General features: G+C 33.8%; 1 protein-coding gene across 6 annotated transcripts in view; it reads right to left on the bottom strand.

Annotated features, from left to right (window-relative positions):
* The window catches only part of RALYL (RALY RNA binding protein like), a 375450-nt gene that overhangs the window by 191940 nt on the left and 159030 nt on the right, over positions 1-24480 (bottom strand). For all 6 annotated transcript variants that reach the window (XM_085221356.1, XM_085221357.1, XM_085221352.1 and 3 more), the window contains one exon: positions 1713-1991. In XM_085221356.1, the coding sequence (XP_085077482.1) occupies positions 1713-1968 (256 nt within the window). In that variant the 5' untranslated portion in view covers positions 1969-1991. The remainder of the gene's footprint in view (positions 1-1712; positions 1992-24480) is intronic.

The following is a 24480-nucleotide window of genomic DNA, read 5'->3' as shown; positions in this document are numbered from 1 at the left end:
CTGATGGCATTACATGGCCTATTGCTCGGAGACTATGGCTCCAGGAAACATCTTCTAATAATGCCATCTCACAGACTGACTTTGCAGCCTTGTTTTTCTCACTTGAGTTCTTTTATTTCACTCATGTATATAACTTTTCCTAAAAAAGTAGTAATCGCCCCTGATATGTAATTGGATTTCTTTAATCTGTTTGTTTGTTGGTTTGTTTAATCCCAAAACACAGGGGTTATAAAATTTAAAATTACAGTTTGGCAACTGTGACAAAATACCTAACACAAATACCTCAATTTCTACAAATAATCAGAAACAAAAATTTCCACAGCTTGAGAAATTGAAAATGAATAAGCCACGTCCATTCTTTATGACTTGTTACAGCCAAAGTAACGTTTCTTCACGTTACCTTTTCCTGGCATAACCATTACATATACGAGTTTGATTTGAGTAATTTATCTCAGAGGTCTAGTGAAGTATGTCCATATGTAATATTGTCCATAATTACTATACATGTGATAGATGGGGCTGGTACTATACTCCAGCTGATTTTATCATCGCCAGCCTCCATATCTAAATGCTAATAGTTTTCTAAATTGACAGTTTTCAATAATTTCAGCTGGGATGAAATTTTTTTACTTCAGAGTTTCTGGTATGATGTTATGTTTTTGGTTCTAGGTGAAAAACCCTAATGTTTATAGTTGCTGCTAAGTAATGTTGTGCAGAGCCAAGGCCATCTGCAGTAAAGGGTCCAAGGAGCTGGGAGGAAAAAGAATTCGGACAACTGACTTAAACTGGCCAAAGGGATATGCCATGCCATATGACATCAAGCAGTATGAATTCTGAGGGGGGTGGGAGTTATCTTTCTCTCTTCTACTGCTCAGGAGGTAAGGTGGGCATTGGTCAGGAGATGGTAAGACTTGCTTGTGCATCACTTGCTAAATACATTCATATATATTTATATAATTAGTCATAACTATTATCCTTTTCATTTTCTCTATCTTAGTAAATAGTTTTATCTCAAGCTACAACTTCTTTTTTCCCAATTCTTTTCCCCTTCACACTAGGAAAGTGGAAAGTGAGCAAATGATTGTGTGATGCTGAGCCACCTGCTGGGTTAAACCACAACAAAAAGAAAAGATAGAAATACCTAATATTCATGACAAACCACTAGAAAAAAAAAAAAAGTTATACTTTTTTAAAGTTTGAAATTCAAAGGAACAGTATCTACACCATCATGTGGGAGTAACTTCAACCTGAGATTTTTATAGTAAACATATGTAAATGAGTAACTACATTACAGTTTGATTTGGTACAATTTCAAGGCCTAACAAAACTTGTTCTTTTGCTTCTACCTAAAATCTGGCACACCACTAGGCTAGATGTTATTTTAGATTCATTAAAGGCAAAACAGCCACACCTATTAGTCAAGTCTTGTTATATGACATTTTATTTACTCACAGAGCTTAATAGGAAACACTTATATTTTCTTCAACTGATTAATCATGTTCACTGTAATGAGTTCGCATAGAGAATTATAAACCCTCAAAACTAATATCTAGGTAGCACATAATACTTCTAAAATGCTGCCAGACCCAACATACTGAAAATACACTTAGAGGGAACAATGGTAAAACAAACTTACTAATCTCCAAGGTAACAACAGCAGATAATGCAGAAAGGAAAAGAAAACAGTATTTGAATGTAAGTATTGCACTTACCTAGTGGCTGCCCTGCAATGATCCTGGCATTCTCTCCTGCCACTGCAGCCCTGGCATGTCTCTCACTCATGTACTGTACAAATGCATAACCTTTGTGCACAGAGCAGCCAACTATTTTCCCATACTTTGCAAAGATTGCTTCGATGTCACCTTTTTTGACAATGGCTGTGTTCAGATTGCCGATGAAGACTCTAGAGTTGATGGACTTTGGGTCATTCTTATTGGTGACATTGCTGGTCTGTGTTTTGCCGGTCATGGCTGGATCACTTGGCTTTAACCCTTAAAGAAAGAACAAAGAGAATTATGTTTCATAACATGCAGTTACTCCTGGTTTGTTGATTTTTCCAGAAATAATTTACTTTTTCATTTTTCACTTAAGGTGCATCAAGACTCAGAAGAGGTATATATTCTAAAAAACAACTATCAATAAAACCTAAATAATACATATTTGATAGTAAGCCAAATTATAACTTCTCATCTTACAGATATAATATATACCAATAAATTTCTTAACTTAAAGCTCTGATAGTGGAGCTCTGCTTAATCATATGTGGATTTGTGCTTGGAAATTCAATATTGACTTTTTAAGTATCTAGAAATGGCAAAGCAAGAGAATGAGTCATAATCTTACATCAAAGAAATTAACATCCAAAGCCACGTGCAAAACAAACTCAAACAATGAATGACTACTCTGCTTTTGTTTGGTGTTAGCCAGAGTACATTTCTCACCAGTTAAATATCATTGACTATTGTGAGAAGTGTAGGACAAGTAACGTACAGTTCTTTACCGCAATTAATAAGTTTCTATCAAAACAATTTTCCCTATTAATACATTGAAAAGAAAAAGAAAAAGAAAAAGGAAAAGAAAAAGAGAAAGAGAAAGAGAAAGGAAAAGGAAAAGGAAAAGAAAAAGAAAAAAGAAAAAGAAAAGAAAAAGAAAAAAAAAGAAAAAGAAAAAGAAAAAGAAAAAGAAAAAGAAAAGAAGAAAAAGAAAAAGAAAAAGAAAGAAAAAAAGAAGAAAAAGAAAAAAAAAAAAAAGAAAAAGAAAAAGACAGGGTAAGCATGACCGGTTTAGACTCCTAAAATAAAAAAATTTAAAAAAAAAGAAGAAAACAAACTTCCTCAATTACATGAACACAGTTTTGGTTGCTGTTTTACTTTTCTTTCTGGCATAGCAAAACCATCTGAATCCTACCGTTTCCCTAATGGAAACAGCCACATTATTCTTGTTTTTTTTTTTTTTTTTTTTTTTTTCCAAAATAAGAAAGAACACTTTTTCTGTTCATATAGCCTCTCACTCTTTTGAAGTGCATTTGATTTTGTTAGTATGCATGTAAATTCCACCTGCCAGTAGGTCCTTCCATTTACATCGATTTACTTAGAAGTGAAATGAAAGAAATTACCCCATGCTCTGCTGGGTTTTCTTTAGTTAAATTTGATAACGGACATCTCAAAAATATGCACACCTTGTAAGAGTGAAAACTTTCTTTGTTAGAAGGAGACCTTTTAAACAGCAGCCAAATATAGTCCAGCTCTAACACCTAACATTTATGTTACTATTTTTTAACCTGTTCTTACTTTTGATCATATCACAGTAACAGTTCAGGCAAGAAGAGAGTCCCGTTAAATACTGCTCACAGTTAAAGCTCGGTTCTTTTCTCAAGATGAAAAGGAAAAATGAACTCCATTCTGGACACCCAAAGCTTGACATTAACTAGCAGAAATTTCATATTTAAAATCAATAGCTATTATATGTTAAGCCAGACTGAAGGAAAACTGTTACTGAACTCCACACAATTTCTAGTGAACAAACCATCTGTAGCCATAGCTATCAGCACTTCGATTGTTTCCATCACATATGATTGAAACCCCACCCTTCTGGATAAGAACACGCTGTGGATACATGAGGGCAATTCTCCAGAGTTGTAGAAAATGCTTTTTGAAAGGAGAACATGCAACCGAGGCTATTAGTCAAATAGCATGTACTTCCTTAAACTATTAATGTAATATCTTTATATTAGAACATTCACAGAAAACACTGTATAACCAAAATAAGTTTCCTTGTAAATTTAACAATTTTAAATACATCCTGGAAACACAAGATACTGCATAATGCATAAACTTCAACACAGAAAACCAGGAAAACTGCCTTGACCAAAAACCCCTGAGCTTTATTGTGTAGGTCACTCCCAAAATTACTCATGGAAATGACAACAAATAGAAAGATAGCTAATTCTCAGCTACAAAACACTATTTTTTTACACCACCAGCTATCCATGTTCACTAGTGATGAACAAGAGCCTGTAAAAGTCACAAAGGTGGTAACCACTGCTGACACAACTAAAACATATCACACACTGCCTCACTGTGCTCACATCCACTGTTTGGTCTCCCTAAATGTTCAATGTTCAAAGATAAAAACTGCAGCAGTCAAGTGTCAGGGATTCCTTTTTCACCACCTATTCCCCGACGTTGCCAAAAAAACACACCAGTTTGTCATGCACATACCAAGTCTTTTGGGAAAATCTCTCATGGCTAGCACTGTCTTTGTTTATGAATATCTAGCAAATAAAGTTGCTATCAGTATATTATTCATAACTGTGTTATTGTTCTCCATTCACATTTATCAAGTCATGGAGACAATGTTTAGCTTCAGGTCTTGAAAACAGTACACTTGGCTTATAGATCTTTCTCCTCTACCAACCTGCCGTATGACACTCAGTGAATGACTATTTTGTACTTCTCTTGACACTTTTCAGAATTCAAACTTGAATTTTTGGCTAAGAGCTGTCTTTCCACATATTTTTATATAGCTTCTAATGCAAAGATGTCCTGATCTGAGCTGAAATTTCTGGGCACTACTAACACAATAATAATAAAAATGACAAGGGAAAAAATCTTAAGAAAATCCTCTGCCATACAGAAAATTGCATGGAAATTATAAACAAAGAAACTATTTATAATTATTGCTATCACAACTGTTGTAAAAACACCAGAGAACTACACTCTTTAGTTCCTCTATTGTTTCACCATTTTAAATAGGACTTACTAAACTATTCATTTTTATTTCCTAAAAATTCTCATTTTATTTTGCCTGCTTTTGCTGTTCACTAATTTAAATTGACTTTGAAAAGTATGTTGAACAATCCTATAGTAGTTTTTCTTTGCAATGCAAATTCACAACTTTTTTTTTTTTTTTTTAACACAAAGGAAAATAGTTTTCTGGTGGCCTCTCTTATATGCAAATGAAAAGTCAGAAAATGTACTGCAAAAATTCCAAGGGTAAGAATACTATGGGTGAGAATAATATTAACATGTGAATAATTTAGATCTGATTGCATTGCTTGGCTACATACAATACTACTGTGAATATTTTATAAAAATCAAAGATATATATGATCTTCATAGCAATGAGAAAGAGCAATGCAAGTTTTACACCTCACACTTTACACCTTGCATCTGTGAATACTGAATTATATCTATATTCCCTGTGCTATCAAAACATCGCAAAAATAGCAACTCCTATAACCCCAGAAGTAAATGAAATAGCAAGAAAAAACATATCTGAAACCATCTAATTTCTCTGCAGCCTTGTTGAAAGCTTATTAGAGATATCTTGCTAATTTCTTATCATTGCAATGATTCTTTCTGGTAATAAATATCTTCTATAATACAAAACATATCTTTTAAGGAATGCTTTACAGATAATACATAATACGAAATATATTTCATTATATTGTTTCATGATGTAGCTGATTTAATTATTCTACTCAGATCTAGCTAGTGTAAGTCCTGGCATACTTGAACATAAGAGTTATAAACTACACTGTTTCCATTATTAATTAGATCTCAGGTTCAAAAAATAAAGTTTGTAAACCTGTTTTAATTTTTTTTTTTTTCGTTCCTTCACAGGAATGTAAGACTGTAAATGACTAAAATGAGATTCTTATTGCACAGTGCACAAATTTGGTAAGTCTAAATGGGTAGCATGACACTTCACAGGAAAATGAAAAACCTCTCTTTGAAAAGAGAATTTTGGTCAATACACAAAATAATTTGGGATATATAGAGACACTTGAAGACTTAAGCTGTTAAAAGGGACTTTGAGAGCTCTTCACTTTATCATCAGTCTTGTTATACAACAGATGCTCATCATAACTGACTGACTGAAACTCATTAAGCCAAACTCTAACAATTCTGTTGGGAGGGGGCAGTGGGGGGAAGCTCAAATAAATCTCTTAAAAGAATATAGAAGAAAATTACATTTGATGGTTTGAAGATATATTATAGTAAGATCTATACGTAGTTTCACATTCTAAAAATTCGCCTTCAACAAGGTAAGCAATATTTCAAGGAGCTTCTACTTATTGATGTACTTTTATCTTGGAGTCATTTTATTTCAATTGTAAATGAAACATTTGGTTCCTTTAAACAAATAAAAAAAAAAAGTCTAGATATTTTGAATTAACTAAATATTGCTCACAGTGACTTAAGGAACTATTAGGGCAGGAATACTGATTTTTTTTCCAAAAAACTGAAATGTTTCCTGAAAATATCTAGGCTACTCTGAAAGCAATGACTATTCAATTTCCATGGAAACTACAACAGACATAATGAGCACAGTAACTATTTGACAGCATGATGAACAAGAGTCTACATGCTATGCTTGTAAAAATCTGCACCAGCAGGGTTGACACAATGTTTCAGAGCTGCTAATGGTGACACCGTTGGTAGGAAGATGTACCCACGCAGTCCACCTTTCATCAGCCCAAACAGATGGAAGTCAAAAGTTGTCAAATTTGGATGGTATTGTGGGAGTGGTAAGACTGTCCAGCCAAGACTGGCAATGTGTTCCATGATCTCCAAACTGGTATGGGGCCTGGTGTTACTGTGTTGCAAGAAAAAGGCTCTCTTCTTCTCCCACCTGAGGCTGGAAGTTGGAGCCTTCGGCTCAGTTAGTGTCACAATGTAGCAGTGATGGTTTGTTCCAGGAAATACATATGAATCACCCCCTTCCTCATCCAAGAGACACACATCACTTTACCTACTGTGTCTAGAACTACTTCTTTTATGGGGAATTCAGACATCTCCACTCCATGGACTCCTGTTTTGACTCCTACTCATAGCAGTGACCCCACATTTCGTCATCAGTAATGATACACTCCAGGAAACTGCCACCTTCTGCATTTTATTGGTTCAATCGGTTCTGACAAACCTGTACATTTGAAGACTCTCTTCATTTTGTGGTGTGACAGCTGTGCATGCCTATTCAAAACACTGTCTGTCTTTCATGTTGCTGTTGCCAATGCTGAAAGGCACCACTCACCGACTCACTGCTCACATCCGCTATTTCATCTCCATAAATGTTTAGGAAAGCATTAATGAATGACAGTGGATGCCATTTTTTCGTCAAGAAGGAATTCAGTGATGCACCTTTGCTTCATACGCACTTCCATGTCAAATGCCATTTTGTCAGATTGCCCCTCTGCTGCCATCTGCTGCACGACAATGAAATTTAATGGAATACTGTAGGAAATAGTGAACTTTCAATAGTGAAGTTTGCACAGTAAAATGCAGAGTGTACATCTGTTAAACACAAATCCTTCCAAGACAGAGGGGAAAAGACATAAGGAGACAACTGGTTGTCCAGTGATAGCTGTCTTAACAAGGTATTCATAGTAAAAATTACAGCCTGTAAGATCAATTGCTCAGATGTTTAGGATTTTATCTGTAGAAGGACATTCTGGTAAATGATAAACATCATGATATCAGTCCTTAAATATGAAGTGTAGCACTATAGCAGTAGACAGTCTCTGACCTAAAATTCACAAGGTACTCTCAGGCAGTTCCAAGGAATTTATCTCTACCTTTATACTTAGTAATAATGGATCTTTTGTAAATGTCAAGATTTAATCCTTGCTTCAATAGCTGAACGTCAAATATTTAAGGTTTAAGAATCAATAAATATTAACATGTTTATCAAGAAAAAAATGCAAAACCACAATACATTTTCTCTCCTTTCATATTGCTTTTCATCAGCACTGACAACTTTAACATTTTTGCATTGTTTGAGACAAATTTAAGATGTTTAAACACTGAAAGTGCTCTTCTGTGGCTGAAATGTCTTGCAGCACTATCTTGCATTGGTACTGATATTTTATAGAGTAAATTCAATATTAATAAGCACTCATTAAAAACTGTTTTATCTCAGCTAAAATCAGCCACTGACAAACCCCTATAAAATATTACATACCGATTGAAAGTAAGAATATCAGCTATGTCATGGGGAGGGAGGGAAGGAATAGGGATACCAAAAGTTACCAAATGAAATATATTTTGTCTTGGAAAATCCTTTCTTATTTATACTTAAAATTCATTTTTAATGAATTACTATATCTAGGTCACAAAAATAAAGAAAAAAAATATTCTTAAAATGGCTAGTTAAATCGACATCAAAATATTCTGGACTTTCCCAGTCCTCATAAAGTCAAAGGATCTGCTTTTCCTCTTCTCACCCAGGGTATCCTGCCTTATACACAATTTATTTATTTGTTCATCGTTTACCTTTACATTTTCCTTTCAATCATTTTTAAGAATGAGTTGACGCATCATGTTTATTGCACTGACAATGCACCCTTCAAGCTTGCCGACTTCTGGAGCCATATAAATGACAAAATGTGTCAATACTCACTATGCAACGTCTTTAGAAAATGAAAGACTGAAAAATAAAATGATAGATCACTTCATCTCCTGTTACCATTCTTCTAAAAATGACAAATAATCTGCCTCTAGGGAAGGAAAAGAAATTGTATCTAATTTTTTTTGTTTGTTTTTCTTTGTTCTTTTTTCTTTTTAATTTTTTGTTAATAAAGCAAATACTTATTAATTATAGTATATAGAAAAGTACCATAAAACATTTTTGAATATACATTATTTATTGCCGAGTTGTTTAAACATTTGAAAGATTTGTACATCTTTGGAGGAGCACCACCTCCAAGCACTACCTTCTTCTGGTAGACGCTATAGAAGCTATAGATTCATATTGCCTCACTCTGGCTCATAGTGACAGTTCCTTCTCCTACTTAAATGAAGAGAAAAAAATGAAATTTATCAGTAGAGAGACATGAGGATTTTCCCTGCCATTCACATGCTCTCAGTTCTCTGAATATAGAAAGTAACTCTATGTAATGTTGCACAGAAATACATTTCCCTGACATAATAACTTCATAAACTCAGATAAGGGCTTCTTTTCCCCATTATGTATATCTCCTATCAAATGTGAGCCTTTCTCTATTTATCACTTTGTAAAATCAAACTACAATCACATTGGTTAGCAAAAAATAAAAAATAAAAAAAAAATCATAATTCTTTCTCATAACACATATCTGTGTAAATAATACAGCAAGTTCAGGAGCTGCTGTCATTTTTATTTTTATTTTTTCACTTGGCAGCTTCATGATACAATGGACTGCCTAAAAACAATCTTAGCTATTTTTACTGTCATATGTCATTTCAGACTAATCTCATGTTCACCAGGATTTCTTGGTCACACTCAGCAGCGTTGCTTCCTGTGTGTTTTTGCTTTCTCTTCAGCTTCATATCACTGTGAGGATTAAATGAGCCTTGGCAAGTAAGACAGTCTCCTACTATCAATTTTATATTTCTAGATTTCCTAATAGAATTCACTGTGCTCTCTGCTCTCAAGGATGTTTACAGTCTGAAAGTACAGCATCTTCTGACATTTTAATCAGTAAAAAATCAGTAAAATATTTCTACATTTTAGAATTCAAAGCTATTAGGTAGAACTAGACCTAAGAAGGATACCTGTGGCATAGTCAGATATTTCTCCTACAATAAAATTCTCATTCCAAACCTTCTTTGTTTTCATTAAGATGTTATTTTGAACAGATAAGATTAGTCTTAGTTAGGACAATATACATTTATTTTTCAGGTAATTCTTAAAGGAGAAAGATTCTTTTGGTGAGCATGTCTTGTTTTTTTTAAAGAAGCATCCCATCTGCATTTCCTGTTGAATGAGTATAAGTGATTCATAGACGGCAAATTTCATTCCACTGAAACTTCTAAGAAAAGTTCCCCAAAAAACTTTAATGTGGGGAAAAGTTATTTTGCTCTATTCTGTTTCCTCTATTATTTTTAAGAGTTTGAAATTGGATTTGTGGACTGTCACGGTCCAGGTTGCTGAATATCAAACAAGAAGTAAAGAGCTTCTGAACTGTAATCCTAGCTCTGGTACAGACCTGATAAGAGGCCTTATGCAAGTCACTTAATATCTCCACCTTCTTCTCTTTCTTCAGAAACTGGCAATAATGGTATTCCAACTCAGTGAGTTGTTACATGAACAAAATGAAAGCATGCAAAGCACTATATAAATGTTGCAGCACTACAGAGTTTAATAGGAAGCGTACATCTAGGACTTTATTTTGAGGATTAGTGATATCTTTTCTTTTCCTGTCTATACCATGGAACTGGAATACAAATCTAACAATGCTGTTAAAAAGCCTTGTATTTGGATCTGACTTGAGCTCCCTTTTTTCCACCACAATGATGCAACAATGGACAAAGTCCTCATAAACTACATACATTGATTCTCCAAGGTATCTACCATATCATAAATACAAATCCCAAACTCTGTTGAACTGTTTCTCCTCTTTCCCCATTCTGTCAGGCAGGCATTTTATGTTTAACTGCATTTCAGTTTCTGACATTGAAACTTAAAAGTAGTCTAAGGTCCTGCAGAAGACACTGAAACTTTTCAAGACTCATATTTAATACGTTTTCATCTGCTGAAACTCACCAACCTTCATTGACCTGTCTTGCCTGTAGAGAATATTTCAATAATTTTCTCTTGTCTCTATTAAGAAAAGAAACCTCAGCTGCACTGCCATCCCTGTGTTTAAGCTGATAGTTCAATGGTTAGGGACAATGGAAAACCTAATTCAATTCTCTGCTGTTGAAAATTAGAATGTGTACTCCTTGTCTCCTGAGGGTGTTGTTAGGCCCTCTTCATAGTCTTTGTAATACACGTGCTTCAGGGTCTACATCGTTCTTCCTGGATTATCTTCAAAAACCATTTGACATTTACTTCCTAGTTAAGTCTACAGGAATTCTCATGCCAAAAACTTAATAGGTACTTATCTTTTAATGCACAAATAATTTTAATACCTACTTATTTGTTATTCAGTTCTGTGCCGAGACATGGAAATTAAATGAAACTTACTTTTGTACTGTAATTGTTACTGAGAGATCACAGTTTTTACAGTTTCTACAATATGCCCCACACAATATAAGAATGTGCCTGAAGTTTCATGACTGTGTTAGAAGAAATACTGTATACCACTGAGAAACTCTGAATGGTACTATACATTTCATTTTTTACTTTAAAATACATTATATATACACACAAAATGTTTTCCTTTCCATCTTTACAATTTTGTGGAAAAAAAAAAAAAGAACAAAAATTGGATGAAGGTATTTAGTAATATTTCTTCATTGTTATTGTCTCAGCAGTTTTTGTTGTTGTTGTTGTTTCTCTGTAGCAGGTAGATACAAATGAGATTTTATTTCAGTTTGGGAAACTAGTAAATCTTAGTAAAGTTGTGATTTTATGATAACAGACATCTGATGCAAAACCAGAATGCTCATAGTTCCTGGCCAGGTAATTGTTTTATATACTTAATGAACTTTTAGAGAATAATTAAAACAAACACAATGACAGAACAATATGCCAAAGATTTATTTTTTAAAAAACTTTACCTGAATATTAATCATACACAATAATAAAGGCATTTTTAATTCAAACAATACAAAACTGTTGTTAATGCACCTTTTCTAACAGTACGTTATTTGAACAAACAATGATTTTCCAAGACGATATCAAATAATCTCATTGTCATATGGTAACTCAGCACCTATGACCCAAATGTTTGCATTCTTAAATGTTTAGAATTTGGTTCTGGCTTCATATTTTTTTATTTGGTTAATTTTTACAGAGAGACACCGCAAAAAGAAAATTTATATTCACATGCAAAATCTATAATATCATTATTTTCTTGCACTGATTTGAAACAAAACTCCTGTATTTTCACCACCTGACTTCTCAGTCACCTGCCACATATTCTGTGCTTCTTTCCACTCTGCAGGAGCAAATTCAGGATACTTCTTACTCCATTTAGTCCTACCTACAGCTTTTCTTCCTTCTCAACCTTGGAAGAGCAGCACTGAAATACATTTGTCAACAGCACTTTTATTTTCTCTTCCTGACGGCCTGTCCAGATGCTGGCTGATTTACTTATATCACTCACAGACACATTTATATATGTGTGTGTTATAAATAAGTAAACATATATTACTGCCTGTTATTCTATATTGCACCTCAAAGAGTACGGTCTTGTAAGAAATGAGACCAGCATTACCTGAGATGAGCATAATCCATCTATCAGGAATTGACCTTATTGCCTCACTGAGTGGCACTGTGGCTGTACCAAAAACAGTGGCAAAACAAACAAACAAACAAACAAACAAACAAAAGAAAAAAAAAACACAAAAAAACAAACCACCTCCCTTCCCCGCCCCGGAATGTTAAAGGCATATTCAGCTGAATATTTACCTATCCACACTCTTCAGCCCTTAACTTTTCTTAACTTTTTCTTTATACATGACAGATAAACCAGGACAAAGCAAAAAAAAAAAAAAAAAAAAAAAAAAAAAAAAAAAAAAAGAGGAAAACATTTCCCCTGATTTTTTTTGTAACTGAAGAGTGGATTGTGATTATATTTGAAGCCAAAAGATATAAGCCTCCAAGGAATTTTTAGAAACATCAGTGGAAAATAAGTCACTAAAGCCCAGCATATTTTACATAAATATACTTTATATTATCTCACTTGTATCAAGGAGATAGAACAAATTTGAATGTAAAGAGGCCTTCCCATGAATCTCATATTTAAATAATTTATTCTATTGATTACATTTAATCTCCTACATCATGTCATAGAGCTGTAAGGTATCTGATAGGAGTACAGTAAAAACCAGTTAGAGTAAATAACTTGCAATGAATAATTTATCCCTCAAATTTTCTACCCTGTAAAGATTTTTCTATAGCTCTTGCTGTCATAATATCTAACCTCTGGTCTAAAGGATGAGCTTATTAGCAGAATTCATTATTCACATAACTCTGCTTTAAACCATAGCAAATCTTTCATTGACTTAACTAGGGCAGGAAAGGGTATAAATTGAAGGGAGAGTTTTTTGATGTTTCTGTTATCCCCTCAAGTGAATATGAATAGATTCATTTCAAGCTTTGTTATTTGAGAACATGAAGAGGATTTTTCTTCTTCTTGTAAATATAAATCAGTTAAAAACATTTCTCTTAAAGCATTTGACTTTCAATATTAAATATTGTATATTTTCTTTTATTTGATCTAGTTAATCTAGATTTAATTTGTTGTAGTGCTTCCAATATTATTGCTCCCATCCAATTGACTTCTACTGTGTTTCTTCCACAAACATTTCTCTGGAAGCTCTCAAATAACTGTTCAAAAACACCCACACCAGTAAAATTTGGCTGTGAAAAATGAAATAGAAACAGCTCACAGAAGCAAATAAAGCTAATTATACGTGTAAATGAAATGTATGGAAGAAAGTTGCTTTTCTAAAAAATTATTTTGCTTACCTTAACTATCAGCTTTGGCAGCTCAAATTTATTATTTCAAGACCATGTTATCTTACTATCCTAGATAATTACAACATGTGATACTGGTCTTGTCAACAAATATTAATTATTTGACAGAGCAGATTATTTTCAATCTAAAACATACTCAGCATGAACCATCACTGGTCTTTCAACATGCAAGTCTCAGTTCCTCAGACATACTGCGTACAACATAGTCTGATTTCCACTAGTACTGCTAGTTATTCTCCTAACACAATTACATATTATTAGACTATTTATATACATAAATAAGTAAATAGTTCTTATAAAAAGTATCCTGTTCCTTTATTAAAAAGTGTATAGCTGCTTTAATAGTACAACACTAAACCCTCCATAACTCATCTAAGTCAGGAACAATAACCATCATGTAAGACAAGGACTTCCTCTCAATTTTTGCATGTGTTTCATCTCTCCCTTTGAAGAAAATAATCACAGGAATTATTTCAAATTCTGAGTAAGCTGTAGCTGAGTAATGTCACTATCATCAATATGTGGTACAATAGACTTTAATTATTATTATCCATTCCTGCAAAGCAAGAACATCTACATTTTTTACCATAAAATTGATTATGTGCTGATTACAGATGCTTTTATAAGTTATTCCACTTCAGATTATTAGGAAAATTTACTAGATGTGGAGTAAGAAATGAGAATGGAAGATCAACAGATGAAAGTAATATTTTGAAGAGAAGTTGGAATACTATCACTACTGTAAGTTAATTTTTTTTTAGCTTGAACACATTCAATTTATGTAAAAAACCTGCTTTTTAAGGAACAGCATTTGATGAAACGGTTACTAGTCCCTTCTTCCTGTCTTTTATTTTAATCAATATGTGTCTTTCAGAGCTATCTTTAAGATTTCTGCACATGAAAGTTCAGTGCTATCAGCTTCTATAGAATGAAAATTGTCTTCACAAGAAAACAAGCTGATTGTCATGGTTTGGAGAAGGATCTGGATAAAATTTCACCACACAGGTATTTCTCAAAAGTTGTTTCATCAGATGTTTCCAGTAGTTTTTACTGAGCTTTGACTGTCAACTCTTGTAAAGGGTGTAATAAAAAATAAATGTAAGGAAACACGTTTAAAGAGTGGAAAATTTCAGCCAGCCACCTCTATGATTTTTTGTATATTGGTAAGCTAAGTATAACAATTTACTTGATACATTTTCCTATTTTCTGAATGCGGAGACCTGAACAAGCCACCCATTTTGAAATGGCAAAGTTCTTTATTATTGGTCCAAGATAAATTAAGAGTTTTTTGTGCATATATATCTTCACAACTAAGGCAAATTTTGTAGTTCTGCTCTAATTCTCAATTTTTTTGCAGCAGTCGTGGACCAGAAACCTGTGAAATAATATGACTAATACCTAAGATAGAGTGTAGACTGCAGGATCAAAGGAGAGTAAAGATGTCTGGCAGAGCCTAAACTCTTGTTCTCCTTTTGTTTGTTTCTTCCTGACCTATAAATCCTGAGGTTTGTAAATTACACATGTATTCTGCTTGACACGAGTGTGAAAAGTTATATTAATCTACTCAAAGATATGAGTTATACAGGCTGTCTAGTTACAAAAGCTAACTCAGAGATTTGAAATAACCTTGTCCAGAAGAACAATTGCTTTGCAAAGTGTAAACATTTAGAAGCATTTCTGCACTGTACGAACTCTGGCCACTGAGAGAAAATTCTGACCCAGAATTTTCCTAGAAAAATGAGAAAATACCTAATGTAACATTGTTAATCTGTCCGTATGTTGAATATGTTAAATTATTTCCCACCCTCAGATCTAGTCTTGGAAAGAGAACTCAAAACAAAAACTCCAGGAAAGGTCTCCTATTCTCTGCTAGAGGCAGAACTTGGCAGATGTCCTCAAATGAAAATATTGTCCTCTCACTCATACTACTGCTAAATTACAGTTTGATTTTAAATGCCATGTAAAATAGCCTTAAAAATGTAATATTCTGAACCTCCTATAATTAAACTGACTTCTTGACCATTTGAATTCTGTAAAGTAGTATGACATCTCCTTTCTCTGGTTTCTGTGTCTATGTGAACTAAAGGTAAACACCTTTAGAACAGTAGAAACTGTGTTTAGTTGTATCTTTGCTTTAAGAAGAAAGATGGCTTGAAGTATTCAGAAATAATTCCTATTCTAATCTCTTTGACGTGGGATCCTGAAAGAAAGAAGGTTTTGGAAAGCAAAGGGTAATGGAAAATGTGCTGTTATTAACCACAATGGCATTACGAAAGGTAAAGCTTTTCACCCCATATACTACAGATTGAGAGAACAAGTCCTTTCCACCTGTCTTTTCTCAGGAAGTCTTTGTTTTTGGGAAATGATTAAAAAAAAAAAAAAAAAGGAAGAAATGAAAATAATAATAATTTAGAATAGAAAATAAACCTCTGGCAATTCACAGGGATATTGTTACAACAAAGGGTGGGGGTGTAAGGGATGAAGACGACATCACTCTTTCCCATCTTCATATACACTGTTTTATCTTTGAAAAGTATCCAAAAGTAATGCTACTCATTTACATTGCATTTTTTTTTTTCCTTCTTAATTTTAATTCTGTGTAGATAAGAAAAAAAGTGGATGGGATTAATAGACTTCTCATTTTAAAACATATTTCTAAATAAATTTCCATCAATGTTTAATAAAGTTATATTGATATCCTAAAATATCCTATCACAACCGAGATCTACTGCATTTAAGTAGATGTTATTCATTTCTCCCCATTTTTACAAATTCAGTTTGTCAGCAGAACTTTACTTCTGGGGTAATTATCACAAAACCACAGAATCATTAAGGACTACTAAGATCATCAAGTCTGTCAATCCACGATCACCATGCCTACTAATCCATGTCCCTTGGCGAAACATCTATGTATTTCTTGAACAATTCCAGTGGTGGTAACTCCACCACCTCACAGGGCAGCCTATTCCAGTACATGAGATCTCTTTCAGGGAAGGCTTTTTTTCTAGTACCCAACCTGAACCTCCCCTGGTGGAACTTAAAGACATAACCTCTCATACTATCCCTGTTACCTTGAAGAAACAGCCAATTCCCATCTCATTCTACAATCTCCTTTAAGGCAGTTGTAAAGACCAATAAGTTCCAGAAGGAACCAGCTGGCCCATAAGGGTCTCTTCTCCAGAATAAACAACTTCAGAGTTTCTAACTGCATATTTTCTATAGCATAGTCAAGCGATGTTTGCATGTAAGTTCTGGTATGTTCAAAATCAGAAACTTACCCAAAATAACTGTGCAAATATAAGCATGCCACCCACCACAAGCAAAGCATAACTTTGTGCTTGTTAAAATAGTCTAACAGACTAAAATATATATATATACACATATATATATATATATATAATGATTAAAATAAATGAGGTGCCCTTATATTTGTGTTTGAGAAAACTGAATGAATCTGCCAAGATGTTCTAACTTACAGGATTCCTAGTACTACTGTGAAGAAAGCTGTAGACATTCTTTGTGTAGCTGTCATTCTCAGAGAAAGAAATTTACTCAGCTCTCTTTCTGAGCTGGGCTGATGCATCGAGCAACATATGAAATGCAAGACTGAAGGAATTATGAGGAATTCAGACTCCATTTAACCAAAACTTATGAAATATTTTATAGAATCGAAAGACATACCTCCTAAAGTGTTTTTATTATAATCACTATTATACTGCATTATATGATCTTTTAACCTTGGATTTTCATTCATATTAGTAAAAAGACCCTAAACGTTTTATTCAGACAGATTGTGAACTAATTTCTAGTTTATTCACTGATTTATTCCAAGTTGGGGATTTTTTGAAAAAAATAAAATGTATCTACTGCTGAAAATGTAACAGAATTCATTATGAAGAATGCAGTGAATTTTTTTAGAAAGCATCACTGACAGAAGCATGAGCTATACATATAATTAATTCTTGCTGTCAATGATTTCATAAATACTTTCATGGTTTTTTTTCTTCCAACACTTCAGTAAATAAAGAACTAAGAAATAAGACCATGCACAGCCATAACTTTCTGTAATCAAAGTTGTTTCTCCACAAGAAAAGAAAAGCACATTCCCACAGCATCTTTCTGAATACATAGCTACCTTTTCAGAAAGATCTCAAGATTTTTTAATTATTATTATTTATTTATTTCATGTTACAAATTCACCAAATCTCTAAGATAAAAAACAGAAAAATTCTGCAACAAATATGAAAATATCAGCTCTCTCTCAGACAATTCAGTTGAAAGGATTATAAAGCAACTGCTATGAGCTTGGTTAATGATCCTCTAAATTCAAATATACCTTCTCTTTCTTTCTCAACATACAGCGTAAGCAGTCAAATATATACATTTTAAAGAGAATCACAGAATTCTTAAAAGTTGGAACAGATCTTTAAAGATCATCTAGTCCAACTCCGCTGCAATGAACAGGGACATCCAAGGTAGATCAGGTTTACTATACAAGTATTGAAGAGAAATACAACATACTTTTTTCACCGTTAGGGAGAAATAATACTTACAGACACTGACATAGTTTTCAAATTGAAATACACTTATAGTTAGACTGTAATTATAGAATCAACTAAATGATACAGAGTATGCCAGAGACTACCTGTACCATCTGCTCCTATCCGTTTCAGGAAAAATATCAGTCTACAGAAAAATTCAAAGTTATTTTAAAAAGCATCCAGATATTTATTTTTATTCTCGCTACATTTTTGAAGCTGAAATAACATGATAAATTTGACATAAGGTTAAATGAAACTGTTTGAAAATTTAGCAGTTTTTCAAGGAATGTTCCACATTTGCACAGTTGCATCACTTCACAAACATCAATGGAATTGCTTTCACAATATCTCCTTCTGATGTTTTCTATTCCAGCATATCAATGAACTAGCAAAATTTCATAATTGACATTATTTTTTCAGAATATTTTTATATGCAGGGACTCAGCCTTACATCCTGACTTAATACTCGTACATAAATATAATTATGTGCAAAATATAGCAAAAGTGGTTAAAATAAAGACTTAGAGCGAAGATCCTTATAATAGCTTTATTCCATTTTAACTCCTCACATAACCACTCTCACAACTGTTTTGTTTCACTCTATTCTGATACATTAGCTAAATTTGTCACTGAGACAATTTTGTTACAAATTTTTTTTAAAGAGTGAGAATGTTAATGGTGCTAGGGCAATTTTAAAAGGATGCAGACAATATCATCTGGTTCATCACTTGTGTGAACCTTATTCCATTCTGGTCTTGCCTCTTCTGCATGGTTCAACAAAAAATATTTTTATAGAAGTGTCAGTTCAATCCTCCCCAACATTCATATAGTTTATGGCTGCACAGTATGTACTGTGGGTATTTCCAGACACTGTGACATTACATAGTATTTTAAAATAAACTTCAGTACTGCAGGAACCATACCAATTGAAAGCTTACAGATGGCTGATTGTGAAAAGCCATTAGGAAGTCTGTCCATGTGGCAGCAATTTCTAACTGAAATAGTGTGATGAATTGTACCCACTGCTTATTTCATTTTGGATTTTTTCTCTCCTAACAGTGTTCAGAACAGCAAGCAGCCTCCCTGTTTCTCATCACAACCCTCCATGGGAAACCAATGGGGAAAATCTAAAAAGCAGAAAACATAGATATAAGACTTTCCAAATAATCCAGCCTCTCCCAAGTTCCAAGTGAATTTTGGACCCATCAATATTTCCACTTTATCAGGGAATGTTTGTGGCTGGATGAGGATGATATTGCTAAATGTATCACCTTGGACAGAGAAAACAGTGAAAATGTGTCCACTGGAGTATATACCCACACAGTGGAAAAGGAAGCACTAACATAATTGCTTCGGAGCATTCACCATCTGCATTTTGGGGTCTCATTCCCTCTTTTCATTCCCCTTAGTCTATCCTGACCAAGATGAGAAGAACAGGAGCTCTTCACAACCCTGAGAACACAGCATCAGCCATGGACACCCAGAGGGAAAAGGTTGTTTCTTAACATCATGGTGGGGCAGCCTCTTCATACCCAATGTTCCTATTGAATTCTTGGAGGGTTCAGGATGCTGCTTGGTAAATATAGAACAATCAAAATAAAAATAGAAACATAACAACATTAGATAGAAAGTTTTGGGCCAACTTGATTTCTGGAAATGAAAGTGTTGGCTTTTTTATTTTTTCATTGTCATTTCCTATATACCATCCTCATGATTTTAATTGTGTCACAAATTCTTTCTCAAATTTTCCCTCATGACCTCTGTTCTGTCACTGGAAACACACACAACGTCTTTATTTAAAGATGTTTTCCCCTTCAGAAGACTGCACTACGGTACCCATTGAAAAGAGAAACTGAAAAAACAAGGGAATTGGCTGCAGCCAATCAACTGCTCTTTCTGAACAGCAGCAGGATATCAGTGTGTCATATGTTACCTATGAATGAAGCTGTATATTAAGCACACATAATCAGAAACTTCATTGGGTTCTATTTTGTGAAGTCACCACAAAAGCTCTGGACTTCAAACAAATAACTGCAAAAACATGATATACTGAAATCAAGCTTTGAAACACTAGAGGTCTAACTTTGAAAGGAAACAGAAAGCTCAGCACAGGGAGCATCAAAATGGTTAAAAAGCACAGTGGAAAAACAAGTTGAATTTAGGAAAAAAAGAAATTAATAGAGGCAGCCAATTTTTTCTCAGGAGTATAAAAACAAGAAATGCCTCTCACAACTAGATTCTTAAGTGTGCTCCCCCTAACCAAGAAAAAAAAAGAAGTTACTTTAATAGCCTCAAAGTTTCTTTTTAAATCTATGTCAAGAAATACTATCCATTTGTAAAGATTCATTATGTTCAAAAGATCCTAAGTTAGAAAAGCAGTAGAGATACTAAAACCACTGATTCATTCACACAAAGCATTTGCATTTATCTGTGCTGGAGTGAATCAGGTTTTGTAATAAAATTCATTGCATTTATGATTCTTTTCTCCTTTGCAAGAACAGGCAACATAAATAAGAGGTTGCAGTATGAGTGTGAACACTCTTACTGAAAGAAATATCCGTCCAGAAAACCTACTTTCTCCCCACTGTGATGCAAAATATGGTACTTAAATCAGATTTCTCTTGCCACATAACCGTCAGTTCTCAGCTTCTCATTTAAAATATGGTAAACTTTAGCCTTACTTCAATTTTCTGGTGTATTTATGGTGTTTTTTTTTTTTTGTTTGTTTGTTTAATATATTTTCCTCCTTTTCTAGGTTAAATACATTGAACTGGGAAGGTCTGGATAATGAAGAATCCAGTGTAAGTGCCTCAAATTTTGATTCAAAATTAGTAAATGCTTCTGATCTCTACCATTTCTGCAACTGTTTGAAGAGAAAAATAGAATAATGAACTCCCCCAGCAATACAGCACAAAAACATTTTCTGTGCAGAGCTCAGCTAACGTAGTGATCAGTGCCATAAGCAGCTGATGCAGAAATGAAAAATTCTATATTTGAAGAGTGTTTTGAATGCAAAAGAGAGAGAAAATTTTAAAAATATTGACTGTTGGTAACTAACTGAATGCTCTCATCTATCCTGGGCACTGAATATAGTGGTGATGCTGTGGCAAGAAGTTAAATGGAATAATTTAACCAAAGTTTAATCTTAATGACAAATAGTCCAATGCAGGGCAAATCAGAATTGAAGTACAGTGAGATTTTTCAAACTTCTGACATCAACTGTGGACCCTAGCTAGAAATAAAGAAACAAAATTCTGATAGATCTCTGAAGACACAATTACTTCAAGCAATAACACTGATACTAAATCTTTATAATGCAGAATTCAAGCTTCTCACGCACAGCAGTAGTTAAAAACAGTGATTTTGAACAGTTATTTGAGATGCTTTCTACAGTTACATATAATTTTTAAACACATGCAAATATATTTTTCAAACTTTTCTTAAGACAGAAGTTGATAAGGATTTCATAAAAGCAAATCTATTTAAGCCTTTCCATGAATGTCATATACAGAAAAGTTTTGCACAGACAGATCCTGATATTGACAGTAACAACATCTCTAGTAGAAACATTTTGTATTTCTCAAAATGAACGAAATTTTTTTTTCATTCATATTAATGGTTTTTGGGTGAAACTGCTTATTCCAGTGGCGCTTAAAATGTAGGACAACTGCAAGGATCCAAGTGTTTTGAGCTACTTGAATAAAGGAGGTAACTTGGATATGAGAGGATATATAGAGAATTGTAGAATTTCTGGTATGTCTCCTAGAATTTGAAACATTAGAATTTTAAAATTTAAAATTTGTGTGGGTCTGTGGTTTTTTTCCCTCATTCTATGAAGGACTGGAATTCTAGATTAAGAGAAAAAGAAACAGTGAAATAAAAAAAAGATTTTTAAAAAATATATCTCATGCTATAAGGTGAGGTACAAAAGAAAAACACAAACATATCAGAAACATTTTAATAAAATTTGTATTTTTCAGCAATAAAATTAGCAAACACAGAAGGATCTACAGTAATTAAGATCTATATATGGCAATGTGGGTCAAAATATACCTTATTAGCTGTAGCGGACTTTGACCTTTCTCTGGTAATAAAAGCTAAGCAAATTCAGTATTCATGACAGATATCAAAGATGCAATCTTCAAATTTTATCTTATTTTCATGGATGATTGAAGAGCTGTATTGCAGCACAGTGATAATTTGGGGAATTACAGTACACAGTAAAACTTTTAATCTTCAGGTGCCCAGGTAAATCTTTTTAAAATTCATTTCAGCTCAGTCCATGCTCCTTCTACTGTTACCCTAATTTTCACTGAAATCCTTTTAGTTAATCACTGGAAATTGAGACTGAGCTGGAAATGCATACTTTTTAACAGAATCATTAATAACAACCTCTAAGACCATCTAGATTGTCCAACTGTCAACCCATCCCCACCATGCCCCTAATCATGTCCCTCGATGCCATATCTATACATTTATTTAATACAACATGGTGTGCCAGTGTGTAGGGAATAAGGATCTGTTCACGAAGACATCAATTTTTCACCACAGGAATCAATGTTTCACAAACACCTCAGTGTGTTTTTTGAATATGGGTACTAAATAAGTTCCTTCATATCTTGATTTTACTCAAAATCCCTTTGTCCTGACAAAAGCATCCTTTATTTGCACCCTAGTGTCCAGCTTCTATCAGATGTGTCACTGAAAGAGCAGCAAACAATAGAAATAACTGTTTAGATCTGTACAAAAATTGTATCCCTCTCTAGAGTTTACTCATAGAAAAATGGCCAAAAGAAGCAAAGAACAATTAGAAAATAATCTGCAATATGCCTTTTACATCTCTTACTTTCAAAGGCATCAGGCTACTTTTTACACATACAAATAGGAAATATTGAATAAAGTCTCACTTAGAGGAGAACAGCTGAGACTAGAATTAATTAATATGTTGAAATTTATAAGGCACAGTGAGATTGGCTCTGCTGATTTTTACCTTTCTAAAAGGAGTGGCAACCAGGAGCTGTGCAGAGAGTGCCCAAATCGGTCAGAGAGCAGGGAGCCCAGGCTCCTTGTGTAGATAACATAGTTTTGGAAAAGCATTTGCCAGTATAAAAACTCTCTCTTTACTATAGATCATCACAATTACATACCTTAAATTCTATTTTAGTTTGAACTTTAAAGATGCACCTTATTGGAAATCAAAAAAATTCCACAATGTGATTAGGATCCAAACAGTCACATTCATATTACTAGTCACATAAAAATCACCTTCCTAATGATTCCTTTTGATTTTGTGACATTGGAGATCACTAAATTTATAGAGATGCAATTTAGATTTAACAGATAGCAAACAGAATGGTACCTGCAAATCTCTAGGAGAGCTATTACAACTCCTGTATAAAAAAAAATAAAGAGAAGTTCCAAAAACACTTGTAGGCAGGCACAAACAATCTCTTAGACCTGCCAGAAGTGCCTGTTCTGAAGAGATGTGTATATAGATCATGCTGTGACCACAGGACATCTATAAAGGGACAAGTGAAACCAGCTATCATGATATTTGCAATGCCACCATTCCTTTGAGCAATAGTGTGGATTAAAGCCCTCTTCCAAGAAGAAGAAAACAGGTTTTTATTTTCTTTTTAGTGTGTGGGTCATTTAACTCAAGAACAGTTACGCAGTACCTTAATCTCTCATTTTGGGCAATAGCAGTGCTACCTTCCCTTATTTAAAGCACAATTAAATGCTCAGGCTAAGTTTCCCAAATAGATACTGCCAAACACTAAATTCTACCTGCAAGTAGCAAGGGATAATAATTATAACTGCATAGGCTAACAGTAAATACAGCACATCCATACATGAGTTTACCTTTTCCATAAGAACTAGGAGATCAGTTCTGCTACCCTTCAGTCATGCTGAATTACAGTTTACTGCACAAGTAATCCCTGTTACTTCAATGGGACTATAGAGTATGACAGAGTTTAGTCTGGGTACAAGCTGCAGGATCTAGCTAATTATGCAAGTTTAAGAACTGGGGCAGGATAGAGGAGAATTAAAGGAAGGTGAAGGAATATTTATTTCACTTAAAACATACAAGATCATAAGACACTAAGCAGAGAGGTATTGTAACAGAAAATACAGATCAGTCACCATATAAAATCATCCTAGAACTTCAAGAAATTTTCAAAAATCAAATTAGTTTTTCATACATGCGAATTAATACTGTTTTGCTTTCTCTAAACTGGATGAATAGCAATTTTATTTTTTGTAATCATTGTCCCCAAAATAACTGCATGAACACGCACACAAATGTGCACTGGTCTCATGGTCCATGTTGGCATTGTATAGCACCCTGCTTGGAAATTGCTAACGGATCTGGTGGATAGTCAACAGCAAACACAACATGATGTGACCAAAGTGGCCAATTCACAAAGCAGTCAGTCAGTAACAAACATTAAACTTCAAACTGCACAGGGAACACATCCACAGTAATTTGCAAACATTATTCTGGTAATGTATTCACAATAGGTAATTT

Source organism: Meleagris gallopavo, chromosome 3 (genome assembly GCF_905368555.1).
Source record: "Meleagris gallopavo chromosome 3, MGAL_WU_HG_1.1, whole genome shotgun sequence".
NCBI lineage: Eukaryota > Metazoa > Chordata > Aves > Galliformes > Phasianidae > Meleagris > Meleagris gallopavo.
The sequence above is the reverse complement of the archived record's forward strand: the minus strand, read 5'-3'. Positions and strand labels throughout refer to the sequence as shown.